General features: G+C 44.5%; 1 protein-coding gene across 1 annotated transcript in view; it reads right to left on the bottom strand.

Annotated features, from left to right (window-relative positions):
• The window catches only part of LOC117241658 (insulin-like growth factor 2 mRNA-binding protein 1), a 46797-nt gene extending 37141 nt beyond the window's left edge, over positions 1-9656 (bottom strand). The window contains exon 1 of the mRNA XM_033507597.1: positions 8531-9656. Within this exon, the coding sequence (XP_033363488.1) occupies positions 8531-8619 (89 nt within the window). The 5' untranslated portion in view covers positions 8620-9656. The remainder of the gene's footprint in view (positions 1-8530) is intronic.
• Positions 9657-22294: the final 12638 nt, after the last annotated feature.

Genomic DNA, 22294 nt, shown 5'->3' with positions numbered 1-22294 from the left:
GGGAAAAATCCATTAAACGTAAAATTCAATTTCTACCGAAGCAGAGAAAAAGATAATAGCCACGCACTTGATGCAAAATAACCAGCGAGCAGGCAGGAGGGAAAAAAAGAGCGAGACATAAATGAGAACTGTTTCCTGCATCGCGATCTCTTCGCTCGATCCTCCCATTCTCCTTTCAATCTCCTTTTATCCAGCGGCATTGCGCCGATTATAGTTTTAATCGAATTTACGGAATGCGGCTATTTTAGCCAAGGGCGAGGGGGAGGCAGGTTGAGGTGGGGCGCGCGAGGGTGGGAAAAAACGGCGTCTCGGCGTCGCCGGTAGACCAGCCAGGGATTAATTAAACGTACTACACGTCGGTACATTCGTTCCGCGATGCTGCACAGAGCGGGAAAGAGGCGAGTGCGCGACATCGACGCGTTCCGCGGCGGAGAAAAGCAAAGAAACACGAGGACGACGAAGACGATTTCACGGGGCTCCACCGCGACAGAAGCGCGTTAGAACGCGCGGGACAGTCTCGGTCGCGGATTACGAAATTTAATGAAAATTTCGTACGGGGCCCGACTCGCGCTTCCTTCTCTTCTCTCGCTGTCCTCTCCGCTTTCCTCTTTTCCCAGCGCGCGTATTATTTCATCGAGCGTCTCTCGCGATTCGCTTCGAGAGACGACGACGACGACGACGACGACGACGACGCCTGTACGCGAGAAAGACGAAACCCGTCGTCTTGACCGATGGTGATCGGACAGCGGCTGTCGACATTGGATTTCGAACGCGAAAGCGTAGAAGAGCTTTGGCGAATCGATGAGCTAAACGATTTAGAGACGATTTTTTCCTATTTGTATACCGTCCGGCAGCTAAAAGCGGAAGGTAGAATGCTTTTAAGGGTTCGCGGTTTCATCGGGGATAACGGAATTATGGCGACCCTGTCTCTCGTAAGCTCGACGACGAACTACAACGGTAGCCTTAAACGCGACAGCTTCGACGCGGTCGCGGCTCTGGCGATTCTACAAAAGTCGTTTCGAATTCGACCCGAAGAGAAGTTTCATTTCCTCCGGCCAGTTTACCATTAATCTTGAATCGGACAACGAGACCACGATAAAGCCACCCACGCGAACGCGAGCCTATAGGACACGACGCACCAGATAGCCGGCTATACAACGTAGCTTCTTCTTTGTTGTTTTTCGTCGCTGTATACCGGTGTTTCCTTCTTTACGACGTCCCGAGACGCGCACGTAAACCAACCAAAGACTGAACGTGGAAGCGGTAACGTTGAATAAGTGATGCTCCCGCCTCGATCCTGCAAGGCAGATACGCGCGGCTCTGTACGTAAGTTCGCGTGACCTTCGTTCACGAGCACCAGAACGAGAAACGAAGAAGACGAGACCAATCAAAACGTAAACGCCGCGTTGGTCTAACCAACGACTGGCCGGTGCGGCGACTCGTTGCGTGTTACCTGCGGACTCGCGGAAAAACGTATCGTGCGGCGTGTACGTCGCTGACAAATACCACTTGATACACGCTCCAGGTTCTGCTATTCCATTGGCTTTTTTTCTTTTTTTTTTTTTTTCTTTTTCTTTCTTTTTCCTACTTCCAAACAATTACGGGGCAAACGGTGTATCGAGAATTACGGTGGTAACGTTTGTGTCGGCTAACGGTTCGGTTTCATCGACGACGCGATATTTTCGACGAAGCAGCGTCGCGGTGAGTAGTCGATCAACGTACCATCCGGCTGCAAAACACTTACGCCGATACGTTGCTCGAGTAAAAAGGAATAACAGTACGACGAGAGATCTTAATTTCGGCGTATTAAGTATAATCGCGTTAAGAAAGAGTCTGGATGGCATGTAAATGAATTTTGTATTACACGTTATGCGCGTACGAGTGTGTCGTAATTACGCGTTATTACTTCGTATCGCGACACCCTTATCTCGGCTGTTTCACGGCAATTATAATTTTCACGTGGATGCTCTGGCTCGCCAAGCCTCCGGGACCTTAACCTTTTCGATCGTCGACTTTCTTCTTGCGAAGATTCCGAATTTTATTTAGTTTATTTAACGCAATGTCGACGCCAGCGTCAACGTCTCGATCAATCGACGACTGTGGCACGTTGTAGCTTCGCGTGCGTAAGAAACTACGTCGACGCGGATCTGTGGCAGTGTCGGCGAAGCTAGTTAAAACTCGCGATAGTTAAAATCCACACGGTGGAAACGTGGTGGTTTTAACGCGCAGTAAGAATTAAGTGCATCCTTCGTCGTTTATTCACGTCGAGGTGAGATAAGAGGACCATTAACACCGGAAGAAACCGCTGACTCTGGTACGAGCAGCTTCTTTACGGATTCGTTTGCTGTTCTCGGAACGAACGCGATGACGAAAGACGAAAGACTAGCCCGAAGAAACGACGCGACCTACCGATCGCTCCTCTTTCTTCCTCTTCTCCTCTTCTTTTTCTTTTTTTTTTTTTTTCTTTTTCTTTTTCTCTTCAACGACGTTTCACGAGGTGTACGAACGTTCGGCGAGCTCGCGACGCACACCAAGAGAAAGTGCAAACAACTGCGAACGAGCTGACCCGGGAGAATTCCACAATTATCGCGAGGCTAACGCGCGCTACTCCGATTCGTAGTCGGCGAACGCGTCTTCCTAAACGAGGACACCGCTCGCGAAATAAATTCTCCGCGCTTTAAGATAATACGTGGAACCGACTCGTTACCTCACTTACGTAAGTACGTACCTGTTATTATGTAATTCTTTGGAAAATAATAAACGCATCGATCACATCGATCGGAGAACGCTATTTAAAGGCGAGCGCGATGCTCCAATTTCGAATTAGCGGATGTGCTTCGGCGAGAGCGTACCGCCTTCTTTTTCCTGCCGATCGATAACGCTTGAATTTTCACGGTAAACATTTTACAATATCGTGATATCGAGCGAGATAAAATCGCGAACTCGTCGCGTATTCGTTCACGGCTACTAAATTTCTCGGCGCTCTTTATCGCCGCGCGAAATTCCTTCGACTTTTCAAATGACACGAGGAAAGAAAGAAAGGCAACGACGACACGTCGAACCAGCTGGCTGCCGAAGCGAGTGAAACTCTCGTTGAAAGAGGACCAAAGAGAGAACACCCAACTGACCTCGCTGGGGAAACAAGATAGTCAAATTGGAAGATGGCATCCCGCTGGGAGTAACCATCCACGTGTTATTTAGCGATCAAGTTAGAAAAATGTAACAAGCAAATGTCCAGCTGGACAAATTGTAAAGTACGAATTAAATAATAAAAGAGACATTTTTAAGCAACTTCATCCCCTGTAATTAGGCGACGTATTCAGCGGTGTTACCATTTTTCTACCACAAATACCATAAATTGTCCAGCGAAACGCACGATTCGTTTTTATTCGGTTCGACGAATCGTAATCTACGCCTTGGTTTAGCTGATATTAAATTCTTCCCTTTTTTTTTTTCTTTTTTTTATAGATAACCGAGACCATAAGCGAAATTTTCTGAAATTCCACGTAACGTAGAGCTGAGGAGAAAAAGGAAAAAAAGAAATAGAAGAGAGAAAGAAATAGCCGAAGCAGCGAGAAAGCGCGAACCTTAAACTCTACGTTAAAATCCGTTAATGGAGAAAATAAACGTTGTCGAACGTGGTGAAAGATGTCGTAATATTATGGTGGTTCAACTGGTATCAACTTGTATGCTAATGAATGTGCGTGGCAGTGAAGGCTGGTTTGCAAATGGCGGCCGTCTACCCTATGGAAACCGCCAGCCATTTCTACGCTACGATTTCTTCGTCTCGGCTCTTCCTTCCAGTACGAAACCCGAGGTTCTACCGATTTTTCGTCTAACGTTGGCAAATTACTCTGCCGTCGAAGGAAACGAACGAGTCGCGTGAAAATCAGGCGTACGATTTATCGCGCGTTTCATTTACCAATTTCGTTCGCTGGCGAATCTCGCGGCGTTTCGTTGCTCGAACAAGAGATGTCCGCGATAAAAACGCTATCGCAACGTGGTGTTTTACGTGCAGAGAATCGACGAAACGAAGCTCGTCGATCGAACTATTTCGCGTGGCGATTTTAAATTAGATCGCACACGGGATACTTTCGATAATTAGCTCGAAATTTTATTTCTTCGATGCAGTTTCGTGCAGCAAATTGCAGATTCGACGAGTTCCTATTTGCTTACGTATTTCGGTTATTAAAATTTTCTAAGATTCGTCGAAATTCAAAATAGTCGGTAAGAAACGCCGAATTTTCTTTGCTGGGAAGCATCGTTCGTTAAGGCGAACACGCATTGCCATCGTTAAAAAGGAAGGTGGACTTGTGAATTTTTTTTTTTTTTTTTTTTTTTTTTGGAAATGCAGGCAGAGATTTGGGAAAGAAAGGAAGGAACAGATGGAAACTACGAAGAAGGAAATAACATCTGGGAATAGGAAAAAATATTCTTTGGAAAGGGCTGACACTGCAACACTGATCAATAGGTGGAATACTCGTCTTTGAGCGTATTCAAGGACTTAAAACTCAGGTAGAGAAAAGTATTAAGGAACTAATTTCAACCTTCCTAGAAATCGGCCCGGACCTTTCGAAACACGATCAAACGGACGCAGATGTGGCCCTAACAATGCGGACAAGATATACCTGAACCTTTTGTTCGAGATTTCCCGAACAGAAATTTTGACGTAGACAAATGAAAACCTTTGAGAAATCGACGGATGGCTGACCCAAACGCGATCCTATCGCCAGGGTTCCTGTATTTGTCCATTGTAAACGCACGAAAAGAAGGGAAAAACTTTTGTGGACCGTGGCAAACGTTTTTTGTAAATATTCCTTTGCAACTTTCTTGAAAATTACTTTACGGTAAATTATCGCAATTTATTTTTATCGCAATTTTCTCTGCAAGTACGACCTTCGAAATTGTATAGTTTTATTCGATAGTTGTCAGATTAATCGTTAAACGAAATAGAAATTAAAATGGCGTTTAGATAAACTTCCCTTTACGACGTATCGTTCGATCCGTTCGAGTTTTCCGCTCAAACTTCGCATATATAGACACCTACGTTACCGATGTGGAAAAAGCTTGATGCGCGTTTCCACCAAAAGATAGAGCCACGTACAACGCTCACGCGCGTTTCGTGGGGACACGCAATATCGTTTATCAAAGTGTCGAACGTTTCCTCTTACACGCTTCGATCTATTCGTCGATTCGTCGATAGATCGTATTCCCCTGTCGTTGTTAAGCATCGATTCTCGTTATATTTGTATATCGTACATTAAACTGTTAATTAATATCAAAATTGCCAACTCCGTGTAATAAGTTATTCCATGAATTCGTTGCTCGTCGCTACTCTCTACAAATTCTATCTATCTACGTCCAATTATATCCGAATTAGAATCACCGCTTAATTATTTAGAACATTTGGCAAAATCCGCGGCGATCGTCCACAGATTTCGTACGATTTCGTTTGAAAATGAATCGATCGTGTCGAAGAGCAACGTTGTCTAGTAGGTTACAATTAAGCTACGAACGTCGGTATAACGTGTTTATGGCGTGTAGCATGTCACGGCAATGCTGCCAACGTTAAAACGCACGATCGAAGATCCTAAAGAGAATTTTACTAAAATTCGATCACAGACCATCGAAGATTGGCTAAACGAGCGAAAGATGTTTAGAACAAATACAAAACGAACATTTACTTTTCTTTCGGGAAATTATTCCATCTTGAAGATTCTCGTAGAATTAAAAAGTATCTCGAAACCAATTACGGAAAAAGTACGAACAGCCAAAGACAAAACGATTTTACCGCAATTATATTCCTAACGACACACCGATGACGACGATGATCGCCGTTGTGGGTACGAGGTCGAGAAATGGCAGAAGCACGAAGTAGCACGAAACTCAGCCACCTCTCGCTCTGTGTGTGGAAAGTTTCAAGTACAAATCGAATGCTGGAATTCCACGTGTCTTCGAGAATATGCCGGTGTATTAACGTGTCCTGCATCGCTACAGCGAAATTCGAGTTTGGCGTCTTCCACGCAAATTCTGTTCCACGCAATATGTAAATCGTCTCCGTAACTTTGTAACTATCACCGAATATCCAACAAGCCAAATATTACTTTGCTACACCTAACCTCTACGTTTCCATTATCGATAATATCGCATCGTTACCGTATCGTGAAATAAACATTTTTTTCGCAAAATACAATTTTCTACTTTGATTCCTACGTATAATCGATGATTCCTTAAATGATTCCTTCCTAAAATATTTTCAATTCTGCCGATTTAGTTTTAGTCGTGAAAGCGGACGGGGGCCATTGCTCGAACTATCTCGACTCCCTTCGTGGGTCATATTTTCATACTGTTTGCATTGACCTCGAAAAAAAGAACTAGTCGCAACACGGTCATATATACTTTTATTCCGGATTATTTACGATGCCAGAAGAAAATCTCTGGGTTCCGATATGTAATTGATCATAACAGTGTCTGGTCGTTTCGCGTAAAATATCTTTGCCGGTGGCCACTCTCTATTTTTACGCCACCGTACGTTGGCATTACCGTGACACGTAAACGCCTGTATCTACTACGAGTGCCCACGTGGACATTTTTTTCGGCCGACCTTTATCGTGCGCCTCTTTCCAGTGAATCACTATTATAACATTGCGTTTCGTTTCGGCCATCGTATCTTCGAGCCCGCGTTCACGATTCATTTATTAGGGATTATCGAGTCTCGAATTTCCGCTGGATCGCCGATTTAATTAAAGTTCGATAAAAATCTGATTCTTCGCGTAACATAATCTTCCCGTTGTAACGTCACGCGTGCTTGGCGTAATTTTTTAATTGATTTTTCATCGCGCGATCGAATACTTCTCGGCGAAATACGCAAACCGAGAATTCTCGAATCGTCGTCGAGATGCGTTTTAAACGGTGCAAGACGTTTCGCCTCTGTGGCGAATATTTGGGAACTGCGAGAAAACGGAATCGCTATTACCGCGCGACAAACGTTGTGGCGTATCGTCACTGGTGTAACGCGGACAAGCGAGTGAATTAATTACAACGGCTGAGACGTTTCTCGGCCAAGTTAAACAAGCGTTAACGTAGAATTTTCATTTCCCGCCTTGTTGACGCCGAAACCAGCCGAATTTCAGGGACGATCGCAAAGCTGCGCCACGTGCGATATCAAGGCCACGACCAACTTACCAAAAGGAAAAAACAAAAGTACCACAGTTACACAACGTGTAACCAGGAAGTTAAATAAGTAATAAAGAAAAGCGTATTCTGTTCTGTTAAGGACAAAGAATCGAGCATATTCACGGCCTATTAACATGCGTTTCGGCTACTTGAAAAGTTATTACTCGGCCCGCTGGTATCGTTCCACGTAAAGTTCTAGAAAAACAACTGGCTGGACAGAATGGTTAGCTTCTAACGACACGTACCACCACCAATGCCGAGAGATTTCACGAAATGAATCAGCTATTACGAAAGCTTCGACTTTGATAAAACTAACACGGCGAGCGAGCGCCGAATTTCCGTTTTAAAATCCTCACTTCCAAGAACCTAACAGAAATCTACATTTTCTTTTTATTCATGGCCAATGGACTTGCCAAACGAATTCATGTAATTTTATACTTGTCACGCGCGAAATGAAGTATATACCGGAAGTCAATGTTCGATGTTTAGTTAGTCAGTGGGATTACGATACGGTGAACCAATGGCTCGGATGGATCACGAAGCAAATATCTGCGACGAATTACATGGTTATCTACGGGACGATCAGACTAGAAGAGTAACGTAAATTAGACGATCGAACAAACTTAAAGAAAAAAATGCCCATTACGTAATTTAATTACCAAAGCATTAAACGCGATTTTCAAATCTTATGTAACAACGACACGCAGTGGAATAAATGAAAAATTTCTCGCGTCAGACACGATAAATTTCGTGGAACACAGTATCCATGTAATACCGTTAATATTTCATCGTCTTTGAAAAGTTACTTTCGTCGCGTGCTTGTGTGCCTGCGTATGTATATATCGAGTGTTTGTGGATGATCTGTTGATACAGAGAACCGTTAGGTGAGCCCTAATATCGTTTCATGTTTGTTATTATCAACCTATTCCCAAAAGCAAGCTTGTAACATCATCAGCGTACCCGTAAATTTTCCCATATAGCGAACGAAAATCTTTTCCAACGATGCACGGCTGTTTCGTGTTATTGCGGCAGTTCCAACGATACGTACGTGCGTTTCTAAGTAATCTACGCTAAAGAAAGATCGTTGTTGATTGGATAGGTATATATCATGTGTATATGGAGAAAGACGTTAAAACATATCGAAGGAATAACGTTGTTAAACGTATAACCAGGATATAGGGAAAAAACGAGTGGTAAAAATAAATGGAAAAAATTGGCGAATCGCAGGGAGAAGAAAAGGCGCGAAATGGTTGGATACGCGGTGTGATCGGCGAATGGTATCGGTGAATTTCTAACCTCACCGGAAACACGATACAAGCATCGGAGATTCGTAAATAGAGGATGACTAATTTACCTCGTGGCATCGCCGTTTTTCTCCTCCATTTCTAAACGCTCCATTTCCTTCTGCAACACGCCACCGTCTGCAAACTTATCCAGGGACATGATTTTTTGTTGTTGTTAATGTTCGTTGCCAATTTCACACAAAAACCGACGAATTATTTACAACAATACCGGAAGTTGTATTTAGCACTGTTCAATATAATATATATTATATTATATTATATATTATGTATATATATATAAATTTATCTTTTCTTCTAAATATCTTTTATAATGCAGCTTTTCGCCGTTAGCTACCGCTAATCGACTGAGGTAGACAAACACTGGCACTAAACACTGGCTGATTTCTCGTTCGCGCGACAGAACGAGCACGAATGAAAGAGAGAAGAGCAAGAAAAAGGATGAAAATAGGACGCACGACGACGTATACACGACCAAGACACCGCGTATAAACTCTTTCTCTCGGTTCTCCGTACAGTAGCGTCCTCTCTCGCCTCCTTAATTTCGTACTCCTCCACGCGTGTTCCTTCTCCCTCTTTTTTTCTGATTCTCCGGCACACGCTTCGTCTCTTTCGTTGAACACACGATATATCGGTCTTTCTTCCTTCACCCTTTTCACAACGATGACACACGACGACCACGCGTGGCACACGGTAATCGGTAGCGATTATTAAAGGCCTCGCGAGACAGCGTGGCAAACAAAAAGAAAAAACGAAATAACGAGTTAAGGACGATCCACGCGGCACACTGTTCCCAGTAACTTCCTTCCAAATGATAGAAAGATAGCGTCTCGTCGTTCGTCTCTTGTTCTCTCAACGACTGCCGAAAAGAAACTCTTGCGGGTGGAGTAGTTTCCGTACTTTCCTCCTTGCCTCCTTGCTCCGGCGGCTTTCTACTACCGTACCCCTTCCCCTCGATTCCCTTACCACCGCTTTCTCCTTCTTCCTTGCGCACGCTGCCGCCTCTCCTTCTCTCTTTCTAACTAACGGAGAAATCCCTCCACGTATCGAAGACGCGCGAGCACTTTTACCAACTAAACTGAACAGACAGTCTAGTGCTCGTACGTGATTGGTTGATCAGTACGATCTCGGGACTGTGCGTTATCCGGTTCCCGCTACTGCTCTCTCGAAGAAGAAGAAGAAGAAGAAGAAGAACAAGAAGAATGATGGACACCGTTTTACGCGATGACACAACGGGTTAGTAACGCCGGTAGAAAAAAAAAGATACGTCCTCCTCTCGCAATTACGTTGGTCCTCTCTTTGTACGTAACACTTATATACATGTACATATACGTCGAAAACGCACGTGGATCAATCGGTCGTGTTACAAAGGTGGTGTACCGATGCGCCGTTTTACTCTACCGAATACGAAGTGACACGACACCCGGCCTCTTTACCGTGCGACTGCGTTTTAGTATATTCGTAAATGACACTGGCCTTAACTCAGTGCACGTATACGTGGGTGCGTCGTCCTTTCTCTGTTCTCCGCTGATTCTTTCTTTCTCTTTCTCTCTCTCTCTCTTTCTCTTACTCTTACTCTATCTTTCCCTCCCTTTCGTTCTCTACTACCCCTTTCTCCGTTTTTGCCGAGCGTTTCGATCAGCGCTGCTTGCGATCACGACGAATACGCGACGATCAATGGGGTATAAATGCGCGTCGAGACAGGCAGATTCTCGTCCGAGTTTTACGCACACCTATCCGGAAGCGCGAACGCACACGGGTGTCGAATCGGAAGAAAAACACACACACGACTAACAGCAGCGTGCTACGCTGACGGCGGTTATATTGGCAGGGATATCTAGCGAGAAAGCGCGCTGGTACACTGATATTATTTTTATAACAACGCGGTGCGCGGCCGTCCTAGGCCGCGCCCAATATACCCCCACCCTTTACCGGCTTTCCTCCCCTCCACTAACTGTTCCTCCCTCTCCCGATCAAGGGGAAGCCTTACTGTTCGTCCCCACCAAAGACATAGACCATCGTACCGGCGTGTGAGACTCGACAGAGAAGGGTGAATAGGAAAACGTTCTCCTCGACTATCCTGCGTGGGTATATCAAAGCTGGAACATTTTCTTCGCACGAATGCCATCTTGCTCCTCGTCGTTTTTCCATCGTCGCGTTCAACGTACCTTTCTCTTCGCTTTCGACAAAAAACAATACTCGCGATAGAGATTTCATTCAACTATCTATTAAACGCGTACACATTTCTCGTATTTTGGCGTACCACGTTGCTCGTGTACAGAGTCGCCATCTGATGGATGCCGGTAAACACTAAAAGTTGTTTTTCCATTTCTCGCTCCGTTCTCCTGTTACCTAATTTATGGCACTTCTGCGAAGTGTGCTGCGAACGTGAACGATGTAAAGGTGTCGGATGATAGATAGAAGTCGAGTCATCGCGTATACCGAGTTTCCACGACTTTCCTCCGGTTTTGAATTATCCATACTTCTAAATACGTACTCCACGGTCTATCGTATCGTGCAAATACAATTTTTCCTGTTTCATGGAAAACCTGAACGATCGTAACGTAGACAGTTGGTAACATAGAAACATAAATTTAATAATAAATTATCGTGCTAGATTTCGAAAAATTTTCATTTGAAATATATCGTTTCGTACCATCGACTTGCCAGATAAATAAGAAACGTAACGCTTCACCCTTTGCCTCTACAAAGTCAAGAGTGCTTCTCTGATCAACTTGTGAGTCGAAAAGGGGGAGATTACAAGTGCCCAACCACCGCCAAGTTCTAAAAGACACCGCTCTGTACGTTATTTCACGTGCATTTCACTCACGATTCATTAACCTTCGATTCGGCAAAGTACAGTCGTCGAGCCTTCGACTCTATGCATAGAGTTTTACCGAACGTTGGAAGTACGGATTCCTGGTTCTCCGTAGAACTACAGGATTGATTCCGTTACGGAGGTCTCGCTTTGTTCGGCCAGGTAGGAAGGAAGGATTCGCCTTTCTTTTGTGCATGCCTGCAGGTATATGGGTGCAGGTCGACCACGGATATTCCTGGCTTTTCTGCGCTCACGTTTCATCCTCATTATCTTTGGCAATGACGAGGGTGTTATCCTTGAACTAGATTTATCATTCACAGAACTCTGTGGCCGGATGGCACTTGAATTTCTGATGCGTTCAAACACCTACCGTAATTGAGTTTCGTTATGCTCTGTCAGAATCGAAAGCAATCCTCGTACGTCCCTCGTACGTTGTAAAATACGATTTGTAAAAAAAAAAAAAAAAAATGTCCGTTTAGAACCACTCGGTTTCTTCTACATCTAGATCACGTCAAACTAAATGTCAATCTATGGTCTTTCGTTTCGTACATTCCTGGCAACGATAAAAGGAAGTTTAAATTCGGTCATTCCGCGGCCAATGCCGTGTAGAATATCGGGACGAGTTCTACTGGCATTTGATCTGAATGGCACACCTGTACAACTTGCGTCATGTTCTTCCGGAAGAAAACAAACGATGATTACGAATCACCGAATTACGCCAAGGGGGTTCGAAGAAAGAGAGAAAAGAAAAAAAAAAAAAAAGAAAAAAGAGAAGGGAACACCGCGAGGGGAGTGGTCGCATAACCGAAGAAACGTTGATCCATTATAAACAAGTGGACAGCCAGTTAGAACACCGGGTCGAACTTGAATTTTGAGCGTGCTATGTGGTCGCGTGGTTTCACTATGAATTTTTATTACAGAGGGTAACTTAACGAGCGATAGAAATACCGTTCTTTTCGACGCAACAAATAAAAATCCAATCGTTCGTGTATGCTTAGACGAAACGACTTTTCCGATGTTCGCCGTCGAATAAAGTTTCACACAAACGGGAAAAAGTATAATTTGATTTATCGATTTAATAAGAATACTCGTTGTTCTTCGATAATATCGATGTTCGAATCAAAATAATATAAAAATAATGCACATAGAAGCGAATAATCTGCCGGAACGTAGGCAATTCTCGCGAATTAATAATAAAACCCGTAACATGTATTTTCCATAATATATCGTCGAGAGTCACATGATCGGGTCAGCACGTAAAAGCTCTAGCGTCGTTTGTCGCACACTTTTTCTTCCCTCTTAGCCTCCATCGACTAATTCGTTAAATGATCAATCGATTATCCTCTTCATCGAGCATAAATCCACATCAGCTTCCTGGAACCGTCTTCCACAGTTTGCGACTTATTTTCCCTTTACCAGACAAAGAAATCGTCACACCTAGCTTACTAGCTTATTACTCGCGGACTCGATAAAAATATATCAATCGACACGACGCAAATTGGACGAACCGACGAAGAAACGAAATATCCACGAGAATCTGATCGTACGTAGAATTTACTCGTAGACCGACTGCAGTAATTCGAAAATTATATATCGTCGTCCTATCGTGCAAGTACGAAATAGCGTCGAATTCAGTTGGTCATTCATGCCCAGACGAAAGTGTGGAGTTGCGAGCGTGGCGGCTCTTTGTTCCACGCGGTAATGACGGTTGGGGTAGGTTAAGGCAGTGTTTAAAGATAATTAATAGTTGCACGGCTCGTAAATATCGGTATCAATGAAGCGTGGCCAAGATTTGGCGTGGGATCGGTAAATGGTTTCCGGGCGTATAAAAATTAATGGATCTGTTGTCGACCTTGGTGGAAACTATCTTCGTTCCGTTGTATCGATCAAGGTTAAGAGCGGGTCGCTCTTAGGAAAACGATATTTCCAAGAACGTTGAACGACGCCTTTGAATTTACGCGCCTCTCTAACGCCGCGTGTTGTTCCCTAAAGCCGGTTAGGTTTTTTAAACGATTACGTAAACCGGATCGCAAGCGTACGAATGCGACCGAATATAATTACTTGGCCGCTGTTATCAACGTAATTTCGAATGGCAATGCGATCCACGTGATTCCATAAAATCGTGGAGTGGGTAGTTTAATAACTGGGACGGCCGTGGAAACGAGCGATCCGAGACGAAGGGAACGAACGAGAGCTGCTTTTACCCCTCCAGGGTGGATCAGCCGATGGAAGGAAAGCAAGGAGGAGCGACGTAATTCGGGCCAGGAGGAAAGGGTCCTCCAAGGGGAATATAGAAGACGTCGGTGTACAAGGGGAAAAGGGAGAATTTAGGCGGGGACAGAGAGGGTAACGGGGGAAAAGAGAGAGGGAAAGAGAAATGCGAGGGTGCGTAAGGGTGGCGGATCCCTGGAATCAATAGTGGCCACGCACCCTTGAAGAATTTTCGCACCAGGAGTCCGGATGTCTCAGGACAGGCTGGGAAAGCTTTCTCCGCTGCTATCCAATACTGCTTTATTCGGTAACGAAAATCCCATCGAAAAAATGGTATTTTTCAAGAAAGTTGGTGCAGTGATTTATCCCCTTTATCTTATCTTACAACGGATGAGAAGTATGTTTTAAACGTAATTGGACGTTGACCGGAACGTCGACCGATCGATGACGAATAAAATACGCGGTACAATCGTATTAAGCGAATAAACGAATTTTCCAATTTGCGCGGTTATAAGCGAATTAATCGTAAATTTGCAAGAAATTGAAGGCATTCGTGCATTTGGTATTCGATAAACGTCTAGTCTCAGATATTTATCAAAGCTTTTGTTTCAAGAGAACCCACAGAATCGAAATAGACCTGGTTACTTAACAGTAAGACGTGGATTCTCCACAAAAAGTGCATTGTGTTTTGTTTTTGAATCGTCAACTCGTACGAATAACAATCGACTCGTGCTTCTCGCTTGATACTTTATCGTAAACCAACCGAAATTGAATTGTTTTACGGTAATTCAATAAAAAAAAAAAAAAAAAAAAAAAGAACGTGGTCTCGTTCATCTCGTGCGATGCGTTTGATCGCGAGACTGTTTTTCGCGATATCGTAGAACGTTTAGTGGCAGGAAATATGTGTCTTACAGGTCAGTGAGTAAAGCGGAAAAGCTGGGAAAAATGACTCACCTCCAACCACTGCCAACTTGGCCAACTGAAGATTCCGGTAGGGCGTCGCCGCTACCCCTAAAACAAGGAAATGGGAAGCTGTAAGATAGGTAAGGATACAGGAGTTTAAGGATATCGGGATAAGATATTTAGGATTGGGATAATCTTACTCTTCCTTGATGCGTTTTCCACGATGAACAAAAAATATAATAAAAATATAGATCATCACATCATAGTTAAAAGAGTATTTTCTTTCACGCCAAACCATTATACGAATTTTCGAACGACCAAAGTAACTTCGAAATCGGACGCTCGTTATTCGATTCTTTACGCGCGACTCACGTTTTAAGTCGCGTTCGCTTTCGTAATTGTATCGTGATTTCGCTTTTACTCTCGAGTGGATGTTTTTACCTCTTTGAGTAGCGAAACTTTTGTCAACTCGATCCGTCTTTCCATCGTACGCGTCCTTTGTAGATGAAAAGACGAGAAACTATGACGTAAGAAAGGAGAAGCGTCCGCGACACTCGGCAAGAAGAAAAAGTTTCGTACAGCGGATAATTGGAGGCCTCCGCGACATGCATATTAATCGCAGTCTATCTGTGAGAGGACAAAAAAGAATTAATAATAACCGCGTCGCCAAGATACCGATCTGACCGGTTGGTTGGCCAGGTGCAGCGCGTCTTCCGTGATCCGTGCATATTCTTGCGGGTTTCTTTTTCACGGCATCCTTTTGCGTCGGTCACGCCAATTAACAGGCATCGCCGTTAAAATCACCTTTACGCTATCGTACCAGCTACTGTGCAAAGTTTCAATTTGTCAAAAGTGAAACCTCTCGATACAACGTTTCCGAGAGTTTCGCTTTCGTTGTTCCCGGACATGGTCGCAACGCGTACATCGTCCGATCCTCTTTAAACTACGCTTATATTCTTACAGCATTCGTTCGATTCTATTCGCTCGCCTCGTTACGACCATCGGATTCCGGGAAATCGATTCCTACGTACGCGATTTCGGCAAATTTGCCTTGCCGTTCGATCAAAACGAATCCGAGTCGATTACGAAAATCGATCCGCGTTCTTGGCTGCACCCCTTATAAAGACGCGATCCGGGCCACGGCATAAAACTAAATCGTTCCGGTAGAACAATTCAAAATTAAGGCATCGAGCGTGACTTTGGCCGGCAGCTGCGTTCAGCAACAAAAATCGCGTCTTCCCTAACACCGTCCAAGATTTTACGATCCGCCGTTCTGCTTGTAACGCCTTAAAGCGGAACCATTGACGTTACAACGGCGAGAAAGTGCATCGACGCACGGGGGAAGTGAAAACAGCGAGCCCGGGGAACACGAGGCGCATACACCAGAGGGGTGAGGGTACATAACGCTTATTGCACGTCAGCGTGCCTCAATTTCGAGATAATTAAGCGAGGCCCTTTACACCTGCGGATTGTGCCAAGTCTGTACACGCGCATACCCGTGTAATTTTCTTTTTTACCGTGACGATCTCTGCTCATCTGTGGATCTACGCGTGATAAGGAATCATGCGATGAAAACGGCCGGGTAAAAAAAACAAAAAGCAAGCCAAACCACCTCCACTTTTTGCTGCAAAAGAAAGCTATCGTCATCTTGACTTAATGTTCTTACGTGCCCTTTCCTTCGCCAATGATTAATAGCTATTAACAAGGGGAACGACCTGCGCCAACATTCATGATAAAACCGTGCAAGATTTAATATCCTGAAAAAACATAATTCACACACACATTGGCTGCAGCCAAGCTGTTTTAATCGCGGCATTACAGCTTTTATACGTTCCTCCATTCCACTTTGGGAATATTAATTACGCCCGAAACCAGCTGTTTTACTTCGCTCAATAAACTGCCGGTTATTTCGGAAATACCGTGGCTATTTCGGAACTTTTCCAGAGTACGGCCACGATCTATTTCGAACATTTCAAATCGTCCGCTAATCGATTACTATTCGGAAAAATCGACCAATCGTCTCCTACTCACAGACTGACTACTGACTTCGAAGGCTGTAAATTGACAATTTACGCTGGACGAGCAATTGGATCATTAATCAGCTCGTAAGAGGTCTAGGTGATAATTACATTTTCGTTTCCGGCGCATTACTTAAGAGCGTAAATTACTTTCCGCGACTGACAGCCCGCAGCAGCTGATCGGTAATTTCGATCGAAGCTTCTTGGCTTACGTTCAAAGGCTCCCTCGCGTTAGTTGGCTACGCTACGGTATACGTACGCGATTCTTTGCACCGAAATAATCTCGTTGCTTAAATTTCTATCATAAGCGTCGTATCGAAACAGCAAAGTTTGCAGAATCTTAAAGATCCAGGTATTCCGCGAGCTCGGAATTAAAGGCAATGACACGGAATAAAGAGAAATGAAAAAGATCGGGGTTAGGTAGCAAGGTTAGGCAAAGCATGGTAGCCAGGCAAAAATGGTCGTTTCTGAGAAACAAAATTAATTCAGGCCAAATTCTCTCGCGAGGGTCGACCTATCGGTCAATGAAATTTTCGAAAGACGATTCTAAAGGAGCCACGTTGGCCTGTTGTGTGAACGCAGCTGCACGAAGACGCGTATCGAGCTCCTCCTCGTCAGGATATCGTCCCTCGAGGCTCGTAGGAAGATACTTTGAGCAAACATCGGAAGGAGCGATCCTACCGGGCGGGTCCCGTTGTATCGTTTTGTTTTCGCTCTGCCGACATACGAAGCCACTGGTAGCAGTTGCTTCTCGCAGAAAAAAGAATCGCGCCAGCCGTACCGAAGAAAAGGAAAAGTGTACGAAAGGATAGCAAGGACAAACGACCCAGCCTTGTGTTTATCTAGGCCGGCTTTATACGCGAGAATTTGCTAAGAGTCGTCGCACGAAGGATTACTCGAGAATTCTAGTCGAAAGTCAGGCGTGAAAACACCGTTTATTATATTGAAATCGCGTTTCAACAGGTGACAAGTCGACGAGTACGAGGAGATTTCCGAAAGGAGAAATTTCTTCGCTAACTCGGTAACACCGCGTATTTCACAGTGTTTGAAAAAGTTGGAACAAAGTAAACACTTGAAAGTTCAGGAACGAGGTACACGGCTGGAAAAAAGTTAATTTATGGAATGCCATCGGGCAGGAAGAAAATTCGTAAAGTTAGCTTTGGCAAACGGCGCTTGCGTGGAGCACCAGTGCATTCGACATAGATGCAACAAGTGCAGCCAGGGTATTACAAATCCACCCTATATTTGTAACGAGCGTAATTCACCGCAGGATGGCCTACTACTTTCGCCGTTAGTTCCGCCTTTTACGAGCGTCCTTGTAACCCTAAACTTGCGTATTAACGATTGTGCTCGTAGGCAAAATATTTACTCGATATCGTAACGATCGTTATATCGGCAATTTCTGAGAAATACACAATGTTCTCTGTATGAAAGTTTCAAATTTGAAAAGAATTTATTGCTCTTACTAATGTCGATTGGAACGAGAAACAACAAACGAAAGAGCTGCTTTAATATATATGGCGAAAAATGGAAAAATCAATCCGCGCATTGAGACAGGAAAATAAGCGAAACAGCAAAAGTAACGAACACTGTCGAGATATAACGCGAGAGACGCGGCTATGTGTTACGCGTTTACAACGTTACGTTATGTTACGCGATATCTCGTTTCCACATTCGCGTCCATCTCCTTTAACGAGGAGAAATCGCACGTGCGAATAAACTGCACCGCGCCGGCATCTCCGTAATTCAATGAACGTATTACTTTCGGTATCCTGATGGTCTTTCGCGTTGATCCGCGCTAACTGTCTCTCGTAGTAATCCTATCGCGTTTGAAACGCATCGCACACGCACCACCGTTCCCTTCGCTTCGATAAAAAAAAGTATCAACAACATCGAGAAATTCGAGTTGCGCCTGCGCTGCGTGCCGAAGCAGCCGGCTGTGCATTGACGCAACAAGTGCATGCAAGATGCACCACGACTCAGGGGGGTGGGGTGGAGTGGGTTGTTGGTTGACGGGGGGAGAGGGAGAGAGAAAAGCAGAGAAAGAGAGAGAGAGAGAGAGAGAGAGCGAGGGAGAAGGGTAACGGGGTTGGGTGGGGTAGGCCGAGAAAAGTAGGGAGTCGAAAGGGGTGGAGGACGAAGAGAGGCAGAATTAAATGCAAGGCGAGGGAGGGGGTACACCACCGGAGAAGGGCACGAGGTTGGCACGCGCCGAGTGCAACGATTCGCTGGAAGAAAAGAGAAAGACAGGAAGGACAAGGAGAAAGATAGGCGGAACGGTGGAGAAAGAAGGAGAGAGAGAGAGAACGTGTGCATCGCATCGAACGGAAAGATGCATCCTCGGCAGCTCTCGTGGCAGTTTTTTATTCGTTTTCCCCCGCATCAACGATGCGAACATTTGTTTGCGGTTTATGAAGCCGAGGGGACAAGTGATATAGACAAACGGCGGCACTTCGGTGCAGGAAATGCAAACAAAGTGCATTCAGTCAGCCGGGTGACCACCGGCTGCAGGGGTCTAACTTACCCCCATGCACCCTTCCTATCGTACGACCTGAATGACCTGATACGCGCTGCGAGGTGCAGCGGCGTTGTTATGCAAATGGGAAAAGTGCAGACCCGCGTGTGCAAGTGGAAAAACATGCGGTTCGCGTGCACTTCGTATTATGAGATATCCACTTGACACCTGAACGTGGAAGCTTGTCAAGTGGTGTGTATTTGGTCCGTTCGATCGTAGATCCAGACGGTAGATCGCTGTTATTTATACGCTTGGTAAATAAATACCGATCATCTTGGTGCGCTTATTAGGAAAAAGAGGAAGCAAAGTTTCGATCGGACGTCGATACGTTTTCCATGTAAATATTACGCGCGTCTGCGTTTCGATTTGCATTTCGTACAAGCCGGTTTGCCACAATTCCAACGTACGATACGCGTGCCTGTGTTACGTGGATGCACCACAAAGCGGTGCTGTCTTTCGGCGAGTCTAAAGCAGTCTTTGCGGTCATCGCATTAAATTGATTAAGCATGTGCATGACTTTGAAAGTTTGGAAGAAGCATCGACCGCGCGGCGCGCAGTCTCTGAATTATGCATGTCTGCGTGAAAACCACAGAAGTGAGAACGAAGCGATCTAAATCGTACGGGAACCGAATGTATTCTCCGACCGCGCTACGTCACAAAACCCTGAAAACATCCAACGTTCCCATCAAAAATTTCTATTGACATTTAAAGTAACTCATCGATCACGGCAACATCTTCGAATCTTTAACTCTCTATTAACTGCCTGCACTTTTGAAGATGCGTACACGGGAAAGAAAGGAAGGCAAGGCATATGTTTAGCATATGAAAATAAACGTGCTGATAATAGCATGGATAGAGTCGCACGATGATATAATTGTCACCATTCGTTACGAATTTTCCGTTCGGTTCTCACACTCGCGAAGCTAGAATAACGTCACACATTGGCGGACTTAACACAAAGAGGCCGATAGAGCCAGTTAAAGGAAATAGAATCAGAAACGCGGTGGATCCCATGGAATCATTGTAAGGATTCTTGAGGGGTGAGACCCTCGGACCTTAAACTAGTTTTCGCTCGTACCAGTCCGTTTCTCTTGGACATCTTCCTTTTTCTTTCTCCATCTATTCTCGTCTTTTCTTCTTCATCACTGTAACCACCGTACGAGAGTACTTTACATTTGAAACATATCGGCTTATATGGAAATGAATGTTTAGCCATGCGTCGGTCCTAAACATTAAAAATGGAAGAGCAACACTCGCTGCAGGAAGCTGATACGCGAGTTTCCGAGCTACGCAAAGAGGACAACTCGGAAGTGATACTCGTCCCTCTGAATTGTCAATCTGTCTATTGTCGACCGACGACCTCCCCGCCTGATCTCCTTGCTAGCTACCTTGACAAAAAATTTCATTTACGATCTACGGTACAACGGTTACGTTCGTTGCCCTAATTTAACCCTTTCGCTATGGCAAGGTCCAAAACAACGCACGTCACGTGTCGCATGTTAAGCATCGAGATACAGAAGAAAAATTGCATTTACCACGTTACGATGGAAAATGATACTTTATATATTCGACATGGTCGATGCAATCGGACAACCGAATTAAAATCGATAGCATGTACGGCTCGTTTTACCCTGCTTTCATTGCACGTTGCATTTAATTGCTCTTATCTGCTGTCGAGTATCATTACGACCGGCAACAAATCCCCGGTTTATACCTTTGCACGTTCCTATCGTCGATAAGGTTTCTTGTGGCAACAGGAATCGGTGGTATGAATAACCGAGAAGAGAAACGGAGAAAGGAACGAGGTTGGGGGATGGTGAAATAACAGATTGCAGTTGTGGCACGAGCGAGCAGCCTGGACTCAGCTCGGGGCTCGTAAGGAGAAGGCAGGTGCCACATTTTTTTCGAACGCCTGCTCACCGTCGAGGAGGAGGCTGCCTCGATGCGCAGAGGCTCCCAAACGTTTCTACTAGGAAGCAGCTCTGAGTAGAAAGTTTTCGATCAAAACAATAATATCGATCGAAGCAAACGGTAATTAATGATCGATCAAATGCCACTTTCCATCAATTTTATATCCTCCACTTACGAAGCATAAATCGATATCGACGTAAAAATTTCTTGATTAAAAGATGGTCATCGAACAACGTCAAAGTCCTTCGTAATAGAAATTCAGCCAGGACAAAGACACAAGGACGATTTAATTTCAAAGAAGTAGCGCTAGTAACGATCGACTAGGATCGGTAGGTTTTCAGCGAAGAAATTAACGTTAACGCCCGTTGACAGATACGATCGACGGATAATAGTGGCAATAGATACGTACCAGCGATCCATGTGTGCGTAATATATGTGGCAGCATGCAAAGAAAATGGTGCAAATGTAATTCATATTCTACAAATTTCCATGCATAAATATAGAACGATACCATTTAACGAAGCTAGGAATTGTAACATCGTTTATCCCATTACGGCACCTATGCTCCTATCGACGGAAGCAATCGCGATAAAAGAACACCGCGGAAATTTGCATAACAATAGATAACGAAGTTTTCGAGGAAGTTCGCTTCGGTCGAACCTCGAGCGAAGCGTGTAATTGGCCATCTTTGTTTTGTAGAGCTAACCGTACGATTCCTTTGATGGTATCCGACAATTATTCAAAATTCTATGACGCGGATGAGTTCCACTGCGGATAATCCTCGACGATTTTTGCTTGGACACGTTCGGCACGAGTTCAAACTCTCGTGTATGCGCGCTCGCGCGCATTTACTCGCGTGCGGCCAATTATGCACCTCGTTATGCCGGCATTACGCGTGATCTCTCTTTTGATCGAGAAATTGCCTAAGGTTAATAACCGCTGTTGAAGTTTGTGTAAGCGATTACATAAAATTTTTCGAAGACAAATGGACTATTAGCACGTAAGGACAAGTCGGTTCGGCGCTATCCGCACGGTAGCAGAACCTGAGAAGTTGAGCAACTTTCTGGAAATACTTAATGTATAATATAAGTGTAATTCCACCAGGCGTTTCCTGCACGCTCGCCAAATTTACGACCGTTTAAAGGACAGCGGTTAACGATATTCGTTGGCCGAATAAATTTTGATTACAACCACGGTAGGACGATTCATGACTAATTTATTTAATACGTGCATATTTGCATACGAAGTAACGCAATGTATAAAGCAAAGCGTTTTATCGTAAAGGCGTTTTAGTCGAGAATATCGCCGATCAACCGAGTAACGCACGTATTAGCTAGTAGAACAGTAGATACACACGCTTGGTTTCTAATCACAATACGATACCGTGGTACGAAATTCAGACACGATTTTACGCGAAGTACGTTATGAAAAAATTCAAAAC

Source organism: Bombus vosnesenskii, unplaced genomic scaffold, assembly GCF_011952255.1.
Source record: "Bombus vosnesenskii isolate JDL3184/JDL3185 unplaced genomic scaffold, Bvos_JDL3184-5_v1.1 scf7180000016261, whole genome shotgun sequence".
In the NCBI taxonomy this organism is placed as follows: domain Eukaryota; kingdom Metazoa; phylum Arthropoda; class Insecta; order Hymenoptera; family Apidae; genus Bombus; species Bombus vosnesenskii.
Note: the sequence above shows the minus strand (reverse complement) of the source record. Positions and strands in the feature narration are given on the sequence as shown.